Source organism: Coffea arabica, chromosome 1c, assembly GCF_036785885.1.
Source record: "Coffea arabica cultivar ET-39 chromosome 1c, Coffea Arabica ET-39 HiFi, whole genome shotgun sequence".
Taxonomy (NCBI): domain Eukaryota; kingdom Viridiplantae; phylum Streptophyta; class Magnoliopsida; order Gentianales; family Rubiaceae; genus Coffea; species Coffea arabica.
The window spans coordinates 6,311,202-6,325,858 of NC_092310.1; the positions used below are offsets into that span (position 1 = coordinate 6,311,202).

Here is a 14,657-nt window from a genome sequence, read left to right on the forward strand (position 1 = left end):
ATTGCTACAGAAGGCACAAGTTTAAAACGTACATGAGCAAAAGCAGATAGGACCTCCAAGTAAATAGGAGATATGTATTTATGGTTCCTAACTAAGAACGGCAACAAGGCGGGTTTGGAGTGGAGAAGGGGTCCCTTGCCCTCGCCTCGTTGCCTACTATTTCCCTCCGCTCTCGCCTCGCGTTGCTTCCCCCGCGAGGTTACTGATGGAATTAATAAAAATTTGTCAAATAATTTAATTATAATCAAATTCAGCAAATAATTAAGTACTAAAATATTAACACATCACCAATTATTATCCATTGTAATTTCATAATTGAAATCCATAAAAAAATCAAACAAAACTATTTGAACACAATTCAACATGATGAATAAATACAACTAAAATAGTCAAAATTTCACTTTTGAAATAAATACAATCATTAAGTCATTATTGTATTTTTTCGAGAAAAAATGTTATTATGTTAAGTGTAATTAGAAATTTAGTATAAATATATAAATAAATTTAGTATAACTAATTAATAATTTTTATTAATAGACATGTATAATTATTAGTATAATTGATAATATCAATTATATTACATATACTAATATACATTGTATTACATATACTAATATACATTGTATGATACTTATAATTAATAATATTACTATTATAAGTTTGTAACTAATTAAATTAAAAATTATATATATATAAACATATATATATACACACACAAATATATATATATATATATATATATATATATATATATATATATTAGCGAGTGGTGGGGTCGTTTCTTAATAGGGGGAAAAATTTTTCCCCAACCCAGCCCCACCCCCGCCGCAACCCCCACCCATAGCCCTTGTCCCGATTGCCACTCTTATTCCTAACGATTTAATTACGTTCAAATGCAATTCTTGTTAGGGGTTTTCTATTACACAATCTCACACCTAATTGGCTAAGTTATTGTGCAATTACTTTAGGACTAAGGATTTGAAACAATTCAAACATATTGCTTTTCTTTTTCTCATAAATACAAGTTTAATGTGTGAAACGAACCAGCTCAATTGACCACTTAAAAAAGGCAAAATAAAGTGAAAGAGAAGCTCAATTCACATATTTATGCATTTTGGAGGACCAAATAATCATGAAACCACTTTTCATTGCTTCCTCCCCTCAGCAAAGCATATTCTTTCCCATTTGCTATTACAATTAAACTATTATGTCGGATTCTCTCTCTCTTTCTCGCCATTAGATGCAAAAAAAAATATAGATACATATATAATCATCCCAATCATAGAGTCGGACTCATTTGCCCTAATTCGAAAAACCCTAGAAATCGAGTCTTCAATTTTTCCTTTTCTCTGTCGAGTTTCAGTCCCTGATCTGATCGATCTGAAAATATGGATGAAGAATACGATGTGATTGTGCTTGGAACCGGTCTCAAGGAGTGCATCCTCAGTGGTCTCCTCTCCGTCGATGGCCTTAAGGTTTCTTTTCAACTTTTTGTCCTTTCTTTATGCATAATTCCATTTTTTTCCAATCCGTTTTTGATTGAAGTTTTCATTTTCAGCTCAATCAATTCCCAAATTGTGGATTTGATGTTTCGTTCACCGTTTTTGGTTTTATTCTGTAGGCAGTAAATTCGAGGTTTTGAGATCGATGGGTACCATAAAATTAGTTGTACTTTAGCCGGGAAAGTTGTTAAGTTGCTGTGGCTTGCTATTCGGGTTGACAGAGTGTGGAGGTCGAAGGATTCGTATTGTTTATGTTTAGTCAAATAAATTATTAGATGGAAGTGCAAAATTGTATATTTTTAGTGTTTAGCTTGTACTAACATGGGTAATCATTGAAAGAGTAAATGTTTCTAATCTGTGTTTTGTGCTAGTGTGAGTTTGCTTGTTATTAAGAAAGTTGCAAGAGAATTTTTTCTTGGCTGGATGATCTATGCAAGATTGTTTACAATTTGGTCTGTAAATGCAGCTTATAGTATCTGTCATTTGGGGAAACATGGTTGGGCTTAATTAGAAATACTGATTTAAAGGCGAGAATGGATCTAATTGTGTATGATTTGTGGTATAATGTGGAAAATCCATCTTAATATATATATACATACTGTACCGTGGTTGAATAGTTGTAAACTTCTGAAGAAGAAAACATTGATTTAGGGCATGTCTACAGTTTCTTGAATTGAAGCAATAAGCTCTTGGAGAAAATGAGCATTTTGGTCTTCTGATTTGGGTTGGTTTGCGATTGTGGAGATAAAGGGAAAGAAATGAATTAATCTTACAGAATTTGGAATTTCATTTTTGTGGGAATTGGATATGGAAATGAAATTAATGAAACTTCTTTTGTTTTGGTAAAGTATTTGTATTGCATGGAAATGATAGTAATGAAACTTCTTTAGTTGTAAAAAGTATTACTATTGCTTTTCCTTTCTTTCCAGAATACAAATGTGTTGTTTCTTTATTAGGCTTTAGTAATTACCAAAACTACGATTCAGAGTTTTTATAAATTTCCTTGGCTATTTATTTTCTTAGCCCTCGGTCTGAAGTTGTTGTGATGCTTCATTTTTTTTTGAATAGGTTCTGCATATGGATAGAAATGACTATTATGGAGGAGAATCTACTTCACTTAATCTTGTTCAGGTATATATCCTGGATGTTTGAAGGGCTGTAGATGCAACCTTTGAACTTTTTGACATTTTCTGTGGCATGATTCATTGCAGCTATGGAAGAAGTTCAGAGGAAGTGATAATCCTCCATCAAACCTCGGTTCTAGCCGGGATTACAATGTTGACATGATGCCAAAGGTTTTTCTTCTTTTTTCTTTTTTTTTTTGAAGGTTTTGATTTACACTCTTAAGAACATTTTGTTTGTCTTTGATACTGATTATCATTCTGACTAACTAGTTTTTCTTTTCAGTTTATAATGGCAAATGGTGCTCTTGTAAGGGTCCTCATTCATACTGATGTAACTAAATACTTGTACTTCAAGGCTGTTGATGGTAGCTATGTCTATAGCAAGGGCAAGGTATAATAATATCCTTTGAAATAAAGAATCCCTGTATCTGCCAACTATGAATTGTTCAAGTCATCATCTTAAGTTTCAAGTTCTGTACTGCAACAGGTTCACAAGGTTCCTGCAACTGACATGGAGGCCCTTAAATCTCCTTTGATGGGTATTTTTGAAAAGCGTCGTGCTCGCAAGTTCTTCATATATGTCCAGGCTTATAATGAGAATGATCCAAAAACACATGAAGGGATGGATCTGACACGAGTGACTACTAGGGAGTTCATTGCGTATGTCATTAGCCTTAAAACACTTGCTCTAAGCATGTATCAAAAAAGTTTTGAAGTCCAATGTTGGGAATGGTCTCTGTAGTTTGTGTACTGTGTTAAGAATTTTTCAAGTTATCTGGTTTGTGAACCAGAATCTACTTTCTCAGTAAAAGAATGTGGACTAACTTGGATTCTGCCTATTGACAGAAAATTTGGTCTTGATGACAACACTATGGACTTTATTGGCCATGCATTGGCACTCTATAGAGATGATCACTACTTGGATGAGCCTGCATTGGACACTGTTAAGAGAGTAAAAGTAAGAACATATTTTGAGGCACTGGTTGTATATTGCTTTCGAGGCTTTGATTAATGATGAGTGAATTTTTGCTGCACTTGTCTAAATTCTCTTAATAATCTGACAGTTGTATGAGGAGTCTCTAGCTCGTTTTGGAGGAGGTTCACCATACATTTACCCTCTGTATGGGTTGGGGGAGCTTCCTCAGGTTTGCCTATTACTGTTCTTCCTGCTGCTCTTTGAAGTAGACTCTGGCGTGTATGCGCCATGCTCTTTTATCTCTTCTTAATCTTCTGTTGTTACTTCGATTATATGTCAGCTATAACTGTCTGTTAAATTTCTCATTGAACACTCTTATGTACTTGATATTTTTCATTGACATTTAGGCATTCGCCCGTTTAAGTGCTGTCTATGGTGGGACCTATATGTTGAACAAACCTGAGTGCAAGGTACGTATTGTCATGGCTCCTTTACTATTTCCCAAACTTCTAAGAGAAGTAACAAACTAAGGGACAAAGAGGACAGAATACTAGGATGATTACGCATCTGTGTAAAAGATCAACACGTGACATGGAGTTGCACTCAATTTCCAGGTAGAGTTCGATGAGGAAGGAAAAGTCATGGGTGTCACATCCGAAGGGGAAACAGCTAAGTGCAAGAAAGTTGTTTGTGATCCTTCCTACTTGACCAACAAGGTACTTTACCTCATACTGCAGTTTCTTTCTGTAAAAAGGTTCCTTGAGCTTTCAAGATCCGGGCTTTGTAGCTGTTCTAACTTTATGCCAAGGATAAAGTTAATGTTTACTTTTGTCTTTCTTTATCAGCCAGTATGCTAGAAGCAGGGATATCTTAAATCTCCTATACAAGTGTCCAGGTGTTGTTTGTACAGCCTAAAATGTGTATTTTTCCAGGTTAGGAAAGTTGGAAAAGTTGCTCGAGCAATTGCAATTATGAGCCATCCCATTCCAAACACCAATGATTCTCATTCAGTGCAGATTATTCTCCCTCAGAAACAGTTGGGTCGCCGCTCAGACATGTGAGTATATGTCTGATGTCTTGAAAATAACCTCTTTTATGATCATCTTCTTTTTTGTTGTAAAATATTCTTGAGTTTAATACAGACAATTTGTATCAGAAGAAATGCTGGAATGATATTTTCCCAGGGCATACTTCACTTGTTAAAATGGTAGTTTGGCAAAATGAGTTCTCCCTCATGTCACTCAGAAAACCATGTTTTGGTCAGTTTGTTCCTGCATTAAGTTTTGTATGAGTGTTATGACGAAGCAAAAGCGATCTGAAGGAGAAGCTTATGCGGAGATTAATAAAATAATAGTAGTTGCTTCTGCTCTGTGGCATGGTCATTTCTCATCATTCTTCATGCAACTCTATTATTTTGAATTTCATTGCCTTCTTGAAAGGAAGGGTCTGAAGAAACTGCTTGATCGTGTTGATGGTACAATTGGTTTTGTCTTGTTCTGTAATTGTTTTTATCGGTAACAAGTAAATTTATAGCATTTGACATTCAAAGGTGCCAACTAATTTGTCTGACTTATTGGAACTGTTGGTTTTGTAGGTATGTATTCTGTTCTTCTTACTCTCACAATGTTGCACCAAAAGGAAAGTTCATTGCATTTGTCTCAACAGAAGCTGAGACTGATCACCCTGAGACTGAACTTAAGCCGGGGATTGATCTTCTTGGGCCTGTGGACGAGATATTCTTTGATATTTATGACAGATATGAACCAGTCAATGAGCCTTCTCTTGACAATTGTTTCATATCAACAGTGAGTGTCTCTTGACTGTCATTTTCATGAGACTGCTTCATTATGAAACTTCTCTCACATGGCGTACCTTTTGTTCAATGAAACAGAGTTATGATCCGACAACACATTTTGAGTCAACTGTTGTGGATGTGCTCAATATGTATACCATGATCACTGGAAAGGTAGGGATGAAAGTGCTTGAGTTTTGGAGTACAGATATTTGTACATGTCGTTTTTAACTGCATGTTCTGGTTGTGGATTAATTTTTGTTTGTCTGATGCTTCTATGCACGCTCACTGCTGGTTCCTTCTATCTAGTCAATCCATTGATAAATCTTTACCGGAACTTGGTTTAACATTTTAACCACTAGATTTACATTCTTCAGTTATACGTTGACTCAGGATATTTAATCAGCACACTGATATAGGCTTAGTTTTAGTAGACTTAGGGAGTTTTAAAACCTCTGAGATTTGCAGCTCATTGTGAGCTGAATTTTATCATACTTGGATGATGTTTATAGATATTGATGCTGATTGGGAACATAGCTTGCTACAGGCTGTTACATATGAATTCAAAACTAAGTAAAAAATTAGCAGATTTGCAGAAATTAGGCAAGAAGGAGAAGAGGGAGGAGAGAAGAGAAGTCAGGGCTCACACCTAAGAGATCTTCAAAATTTTGTTCAAAATTGCCCCGAGTAGTGACTCTGTCTGAGTATACTTTTAGATCATTCAATCATTAGTAGTGACAGTTACCCTGCTTTGCATGATAGTATATGTTATAGGTATCTAGAAAATTTTTTAGTTGAACTTGCAAGTTTGATTGATGAGTATAAATGTCTTTGGTCTACACAACGAATAGGATTTGTTTATGGTGAAGTACTGATTGTGTGTTCCTCTTACTGTGGAAGGTGGTGCTAAGATAACTGTTAAAACAAATCAGGATAAACATATTTAAGATGGCCTAATGCTTAGGTTGTACAGTAGATTGATTATCTGTTCTAATTCATGTTGTACATGTTAATATATGATGTGTCTGTGGAGTTGAATGAGATGCGTATAGGGAATTCCGACATTTTTGTGGAGACTTTGCATGCAAATTGGTTTTTCCTTTAACAAATAGTCCATAAGATAATAAATAAATGCAAAACAGAGTCCATTCCCGACGACCGAATGAACAAAAGACAATGTCTGATTTATGTGAAGTAGACCTTGCTTTAATGCATAGCCAGCTATACTGTTCTCATTGAGGGAAGATGACTACTAAGTTGTAAGTTGAAACATCACATTTGATTTTTGGAGCAGCATTCAGTTATGGCTTGACATTTCTTATTTGAGGTTGCTTATTACATTCTTGAGGTTGATTAATCTACATCTCTGAGAACTTTTTTTCTAGTCACCCATCTCCAAAATTCATGTTTCTGGATAAAAAGCCATTGGAATTTATGTACTTTTTTTAATTCCCTTGGCTTTTTCTTTTTCCTGTCCTTGCCTTCATCCCTCACTGATGTAATGCAGACCTTTTTTACCACAAAAAAAGGGGGGCAGCATATCCACCTTGTTTCCTAGCGTACCAAACCCCAATGGCAAAAAATAGTTTGGCAGTCACCCAATACTCCCTGATATTCAGACTAATCTCTAGCGATGAATACTTGATAGTTTTTTTTTTTTATTATTTTTTATTTTTTTATTTTCAAACTTGCAAGTGTGTGTGGGCTTGGGGTTGGTGCCAAGGTCTGATGGACAAATTTTTATTTTTTTTTTAAATTTTAATGGGTGATGGGAAGAAAGGAGCTGGGAGGTGGTGGATTGGTAGGGAGGAGGAGAAGGGAAGCGAAGGAGGAAGTAAAAAATCAAAAGAAAAGTCAAGAAAGGAAATGAATTTGAAAAGGAGAGCGTGAGAATTGAATAAACATTGAGGGTGGTTGTTCTAGAAATATCAATATTATAGTGTAATGACTATTAAAAATGTTGGCCACAAGCATGTTACTTTGTTAATTCTGCATGCTCTTAAGCAGTCCTTAAGTTGATATTTCTGAAATCAATATTCAGTTCATTTTTTGTGCGAGCTATTCTTTATTTCTGCCATCTTATTCTTCTCTTTTTACCCTTCATTATGGCTCCCTTCAACATATTTGTTGCAGAATTTCAAATGAAACCTTTTTTTTTTGTGGTATTTTCCCCCTTGTTTTGCTGGCTAAGGATATGAGTTGGCTTATGTGTCTTGTTAAGTTGTTCCAACAAGGCCTTTTACTACCTGGCAGTTGGAACCATGTTGCTGTTTGTAGCTTGTAGATACTAATGACTAAGTAATTGTCTGCTAATCAGGTTCTTGACCTCAATGTGGATCTAAGTGCTGCCAGTGCTGCTGAAGAATGAGGAACTCTGTGTTTGTTGATGCATATGTGCTACTCTCTGTTTTTAGCCTGCCAAACTCTTTAGATATAAGATTTTGGCGGGATCTGCTATGTAAAATTGGATTGAGTTGAATTTGATCCTTTGTTTTCCTTGCAGAATGTCCCATAAAATGCCTTAGTGTTATCAGCTTCCTCTTGAAAATTATTTGTGTTTATGCGGTTATGGTCGGTGCTTTCATCCTTTAACCTTTCTAGTTTCTACCCTTGGGAACTGCATCATTGATATGGTGCTAGGTTTAGTTTGGAACTGGAGAAGGATGCTTTATGGATATATTTTGTTGGATTACTTAAGGGGGTGCTTGGGCAGCTCAAGAGTTTAGCCCTTTTGGATGTCCTCTGGATTCCAAACGGCTAATATAATTGATCTCAGTTATCCATTTGCTAATTTAGCTGTATGAATTGTTATCAAATTTTTTTTTTTTTTTTTTTTAGTTTTTTGAGCTACAGAAATTTGATTGATCCATATGTCCTTGAATATCTTAAGATGAAATTTATCTCTGTATGTGCCGGGTTAGCATTGTCCATTTTGGGGCTACTAACAAAGAGTGTGTTTCAGTAAACATGCATGCTTCAAGTTTTCAACTTCTTGTGGCCGCTTGAGTGATTGATTGGCCATTTCAAGGGCTTCATGCAAGGGAAAATGTCTAATAACATAATAAGCTTCATCTTCTTGTTGCCAACCAAATGGTAGCCTTTATAGCTTGGACGGTATGGTTATTCAAGATGATGAAAAATGATGAAATGAGCTATAAGATGGGTTTGGGTTTCATTTTTTAAGGCATTTCCTCAAGTCTTGTGGACGGCTAATTGTGCCCAAATTTGCATGATTACAATGCAGAATACACTAAATATCACTCGTTACTGGCTACATGGCATTGAATTGTCTTCAGGATGGGTTCTTTTGTTTATTTATTTTTTATTGATTTACTAGTATAGGATAATCATATGCTTGCTGGTCCATTGGGTGATCTACTTAAAATTGGATCACATAATGAAGTCATATGTTAACAAGAAGTTTACGTTTCAGTGTCAAAATTGGGTTTGGCGATTCTAAAAGTTTATTTAAATGCATGTGGGAGGAGGAATTATGCAAAAGATATCAGTTTTTCCCTTGGTACAAAAGAAACGACAAAAACTAATGCAAAAGTTGATAATGTCGTTTATACTCTTAAAACGGCCGAAAGCTTCAATTCCCTCAATGCTTGCAGCAAACAACAAAATGAGTGAAGTTTAATGTCTCAACATCTAACATGACAGACTTCAGTTCTTTCGGAAGGTTTGCCCTCTTCAATCCAAACAAATGAGGGCAATTATCATGTATGAGAAAGAGACACAGGCCAATTATGGTTCCTTAATCACATGTTTATCAATTTCCATGTGGTGTGTCTATTTGGATGCTTATAGCAGTTACGGCATGCTTAATTGTACTCTAATATACATCTAGAAGTTGTCTTCCATCAAAGTTACGTAATAGGATGTTGATGCAAATTCTTGAAAAGAAATGCTTGGCCTTGCCAAATAACATTTAGTAAAAAGTATCTATCATGAATGTGAATTTGAAACAGTTAATCAGTAGATCTGACAGTTCAAACATGCACAGTTGTGGCGGTTATAAGTGTTATCTTTATAAAACTGATTTTTTTAGTATTGTTAGAGATTTAGTGTAATTTTATTAATTCTGTAGATTTATAGTATTTGCTGGGGTTCTTCAAATATATTGTATCTGTGCATGTGTGATGTAATTTCTGCCATTAATGCAGGTTTAATCAAAGTATGATTTTTTATTTTAAAAAAATTATCTATCAAGTGATGTAGTGTGAAAATGATAATATGTTTCTTATACCTAGCAATTGGGCGGGTTAATATTGGGTTTTCATTTAAATGGGTTACATTTAACTCGTCCAACTTTAGATTGAATTAATTTTGGGTTGGATCATATTGGGTCATTTCAAACCCATGACCCAATATATTAATTAATAGATTTTGATAAATAAACTCTCTCAAATATATTTTCACATACAAAAAAAAAAATTCACACAATAAACACATTTTCACATAGATAGATATATTTTCACACACTAAAACACTTACAGATACAAACGCACACTCACTTTTTAAGCTCTTTTGAAATACTTTATTTTTACACATATAGACACACTAAAATACACATGTATGATATGGGAGGAGATAGGGGGTTTTGGCGTGGGTTAGTGGTGTCAGAAATGGATTTAGCGTAGTGTGTATTTTGCAGTAAAATAAAGAAGGAATCGTGTTATGAAAGCAAGGGTAGTTGCCTTGATCAATTAAGATCTCTTTAATGTCCAACTCTGCGCTTGTCTACCAGAACTGAGAATGGGAATGGCGTACTAGTAAAACAAGAAGTGGGAAAGGCACACATATGATATGGTGTTGCAAACGTTCTTGGATTGTTATGTTTTCCCAAAATTTTTTTTATGTTTTATTGAACGTATTTTTTAATTATTTTGTTATTATATATTAAATTGTTAGAGTATATTTTTTTTTATAAAATTTTCAAAAAATAACAATCCAAATGGGCTTATATTTGATTGCATGACAAAAGAAGAAGTGACCAAAAATATTATGGAAGTAAAAGGAGTGGAATACTCTGAATATAGGAAAATAATAAAACGTCGACGCATGCACATAGGTATTATAGCTAAGTAGCTCATATAATTTTGTTAAGTATCCATACATGGAGGCCCTGCTTTGGCTCATGTCTCATGCTGTTTCATGAACAATGAAATGTTTTTGTATCCCATATCTCATCCCTTGTAATTTGTTTATTTGTTTTTTTTAATTTAAGTTGGGTATTGGGTGCTTAACACAAATACCCAAATCGCCCAAAATATATGTGGGTTTTTATTACCCAACTCAAAATTTGACCCAATATCCAACTTACCCAATCCAACCTCTCAAATTAGTGGGTGGGTTGTTGGGTTTTGGGCATAATTGCCAGGTCTAATGTTTTTAAATACATTGAGATTTCTAAATATAAATCGAACCTGCTAGGTTTAGTTTCTAATATATTTTGCTGCCACGCTTTTGACTCTGATATTGTTCAAAGTCTTCCTTGCTAATCTTGGGCTATTCCTCATTATAGCAATCTAATAAATTTGTTTTTAGTGACTTCCTTCATCAGTATTGAATCAACCAAATGCACTTCTAATACCTGTTCAACTTTTGAAAGGCTCGTATCATATCATAAGATCTCAATATTTATTTATTTTTATGTATCAACGTAACTATATATCTCCTCTAAAAAGGCAACGCAACTCCCAACCATTATCCAATGGAGATCTCATTTTTTATTTTATGTTGAATCAATTTATAAAGCACAGACTGAAAATTGTGAGTTCCTATCAAAAGAGCCGCATTTGCTAGAAAATTGTGAGTTCCTATTATAACTCATCATTAATCTAGGGGAGATTCACTTTAAATACTTGGCTCCTTATTGCTGAGATAATGCCTTAACTGGAATTAGTGCTCTCAACTCTCAAATGTTCATGTGATTAGGGATTAAAAATCAGACATAAGTTGTTGAGCCAATTTTACTCCAATTCTACATTATGCAGAAGCGGTGGATCTAAAGAGGTCAATGGAGAACCTAAAAAGGACGGAATCGCTACCGGTGCAAATGGGTGCTTATGCACCCCCTGGTGACACTTTTCGGAAATTCCGGAGATTCAAGAAATTTGATTTCTTGACCTACATCCAAGAAGAGTTTTAAGTCTATTCGTGGTAGCCAACTCAGCCCAACTGCGTTGGTTTGTTGTGCCAATTGCTATAGTGACGCAAAATAAGATGCTACGATTGCCATCTAGAATGGGAACGTTTATTTATCTTCTTCTGGAACTAGGTTTGCTTTCTATTTTTTCTGACCATTTTATTGGATTCGTGTCATTTAATCTTGAAATATAACTAAAAAAATTGAATAACCACTTTTTGGCTCTGTATTGGATTAACAGCTGTTCCAATGTAATTGCATGGGGTTAATAATTGTTGACTCTCAAGTCAAATTGGCTCTTCTGAATCTGAGGGAGACTAATTTGATAAAAGAAAAACCGGAAACAAATCTAATTAATCCAAAGAATAACGTATCTTCAGTTTAAGTAGGACGAAATACTTGGAGCAAAGTTCAAAACGTCAAATATCACACGTCAATTACTTTTGTTTCTTGGGACAACTGCTCACCTTAAGGAACAAACGAGGACAATTCATCAACTATGTAAATGGAAACAAACTCTTCCGAATTAATCTTTCCACGCCAATAGCGTATATACTGTCATCATTAGATAAATGATAATTATAAAAAAATTAAATTTGAAATTCAATTTTTACATAGATATTATAAATTTAACAGTGAAAGTGTATACACTCTCAGTATATATAAGATTTACTTAATTCTACCATATAATTTGATCAATTTTTGAATCACGTAATGATTCCATCCTCCTGCATGTGAATGCAATAAGTTTTGTTTCGATGGTTCATATCCACCGGAACTGGCTTATAGTTTTTTGGGCGTTAACTTTGAGGAGTTTTGTCTTCTATGATTAGTTTAAGTTGTTCTGAGTAACAAAAATTTGTTCTGAATACTGAATGGGATACTGATGCATATGACAACTAGCCAAGTAATTATTTGATTATCGGGTAAAATACCAAAAATCTCCTTATAGTTTGTTAAATGTTCAATTTAACTCCATCTGAGTTGAAAATTTACACTATAACTCCCCATGATTTTAACTAAATTGAAAATTGGATGGAAAGTATTTAATCTAACGATTATATGTGAAATGTCAATATTGTCCCTATATAAATGAACTCCCTATGATTTGTCGAATGTTCAATTGAACTCTCTTTGGTTTGCAAAATTATATTAGGACTCCCTACGGTTTCAACTAAATTGAAAATTGAATAAAAAGCATCTCACATATGGTAGGGGAAATATTGACATTTCACAGACAACCGTTAGATTTTATACTTTCTGTCCAATTTTCAATTTAGTCAAAACCACATGAAGTTATAGTGTAGGTTTCCAAACCAGAGGGAATTAAATTGAATATTTGTCAAATTACAGGAAGTTTTTTGGTATTTTACCCTTGATTATATCAAGTCCAATCTGGATGTTGCTAATGTGACCGTTGTTTCTAGTGAAGTAGCAATTAATATGAAACGTCAAGTATCCTTATACCATATAAGATTGAGTTTTGGTCAAAGAGGGAGTTGAATTTCAACCGCATGGGCAGGCGCATTTTGGAAATTTAAAAAATGTGTTGCTTTTTTTTCAAGTTTTTGATACAACTGATTGAAGCATGTGTTTGGGTGTTTTTACATTAAAACCCCTATGTTTGTACATTTAAAGTTTGTATTTATAGACACATCTGGATATTTGTGAAATGTGGGCTTATTTGGCAATCATTTATGCATTTGGCCCAATTCATATAAGCATGTGTTTTTGTGCAATTATTGAAATGGGATTATTATGTAATTAAAATAAAGCCACGTTGCTGATAACCCCAGTAATTGCAGTAAAACTCCATTTCAATTGTTTGAAACACTCATAATTATATCAACCCCTACTTTCCTATGTCTGAATCTCAACCGTTTAAAATAGCTTCTCTACCAACAATAAAACACTATTTACATCCTAATTAAACATAATATGGGTATACTATTAAGTTATTGTCTGAGCATCAATTATGGCTCTTTCAATTCTTCCTCCTTCACATCTTTGGTTTTCTCCTTTTGGCTTCCGGGACTGCATTATTTTTTCAGCTTTTACACTCAGCATTTCATAATAGTTTTTAGCAAAAGCTATATTTTCTTAATTTTACTTAATATGTGCTGTTATCTTATTTTTATCTTCATTTACTTGCTAATCATAGGCACCTAAAAATTCCTCTTTAACCACACGTGTCAAATACCCGCGCATTTACTGATATATAGAGGTATTTTTTATAAGAGGACAAAATACAAGTCATTTTTCAACAGCAGCAAGCAAACTCCTACACGCCAGTGGCATCATTAAGGATCCTCTCGACTGATAATATAACCTGGTTGCAAGGTAGCAGCTATTACAGGTTTCTGAAACCAAGAAAAATCCAAGACAAGCCATACTTTTCTTGTGCAGTGATGAAACAAACAACCGAAAACAAGAAAATATTCACTAAAGCAAAGCACATAGAGCATGAAAATTTGAATCCACCAACAGATATTTTTGTTGAATTTATTGTAATAAGCAAACATTTTGAGGTTAATTTATGTTTCCCAATATTGACTTTGGGTACATGTAAATGAAAGAGCAATTTCAACATAATTTTCGATATATCTCTTAGATTTTTGTAAAACCTATATGGATGAGGAAATTAAATATATAGAATATAATTGGTGAAGTGATATTCTAGTTCAACTCTACAAATAAATTATCATTTTATATTTTTTAAAATGTATTTTCATAGTTCCAACTCTAAAAATACACGTTCGTTGTCATTCAATATCATTCTTAACTCTTAAACTTGGTATTGGTGGATAGTTTAAGTAAACCGAGTATACCATCACAAAATGCATTCTAGCATCACGCGCACGCAGAGATGAGATAACAAGAACGGAGAAATCAATATACCATCACCAAATGCAAATAGAGATGAGATGCTATTTTGACCTTCTTTGCCTATACATGAAGCTATTTAATTCACTATTCGGCAGCTCGTACACCACGAAGAGACTTGAGAAAACGAGGACTACATGTTGGGTTAACTGTTTGGTTTATTATTTTGATGACAATGACGCCTCTAATTTGACTCTCTTTTCTTTCTCTTTTCCCTCTGCTAAGGTTTGGAATCTTCTTTTGAAGTGAAAAAGGAAAGAAAAATCAAGTTTGGACTTTTTGGTGCTAT

At 34.2% G+C, this 14,657-nt stretch overlaps 1 protein-coding gene across 1 annotated transcript; it reads left to right on the top strand.

Moving 5' to 3' along the window:
• Positions 1-1,107: 1,107 nt before the first annotated feature.
• Positions 1,108-7,882, top strand: LOC113706445 (guanosine nucleotide diphosphate dissociation inhibitor 1). Its single transcript, XM_072053279.1, has 13 exons — positions 1,108-1,475; positions 2,571-2,633; positions 2,714-2,797; positions 2,910-3,017; positions 3,114-3,286; positions 3,473-3,584; positions 3,691-3,771; positions 3,950-4,012; positions 4,157-4,258; positions 4,475-4,599; positions 5,137-5,347; positions 5,434-5,508; positions 7,652-7,882. The coding sequence occupies exons 1-13, from the start codon at positions 1,389-1,391 to the stop codon at positions 7,700-7,702; spliced, it is 1,335 nt and encodes a 444-aa protein (XP_071909380.1). The 5' UTR covers positions 1,108-1,388; the 3' UTR covers positions 7,703-7,882.
• Positions 7,883-14,657: the final 6,775 nt, after the last annotated feature.

Excerpts from the sequence above, each read along its gene's own strand:
- LOC113706445 (XM_072053279.1), top strand. The coding sequence starts at position 1,389 with ATGGATGAAGAATACGATGTGATTGTGCTTGGAACCGGTCTCAAGGAG. Across the intron at positions 3,018-3,113 it reads ATGTCTATAGCAAGGGCAAG|GTTCACAAGGTTCCTGCAAC; the intron begins GTATAATAATAT and ends GTACTGCAACAG. Across the intron at positions 4,600-5,136 it reads TTGGGTCGCCGCTCAGACAT|GTATGTATTCTGTTCTTCTT; the intron begins GTGAGTATATGT and ends TTGGTTTTGTAG.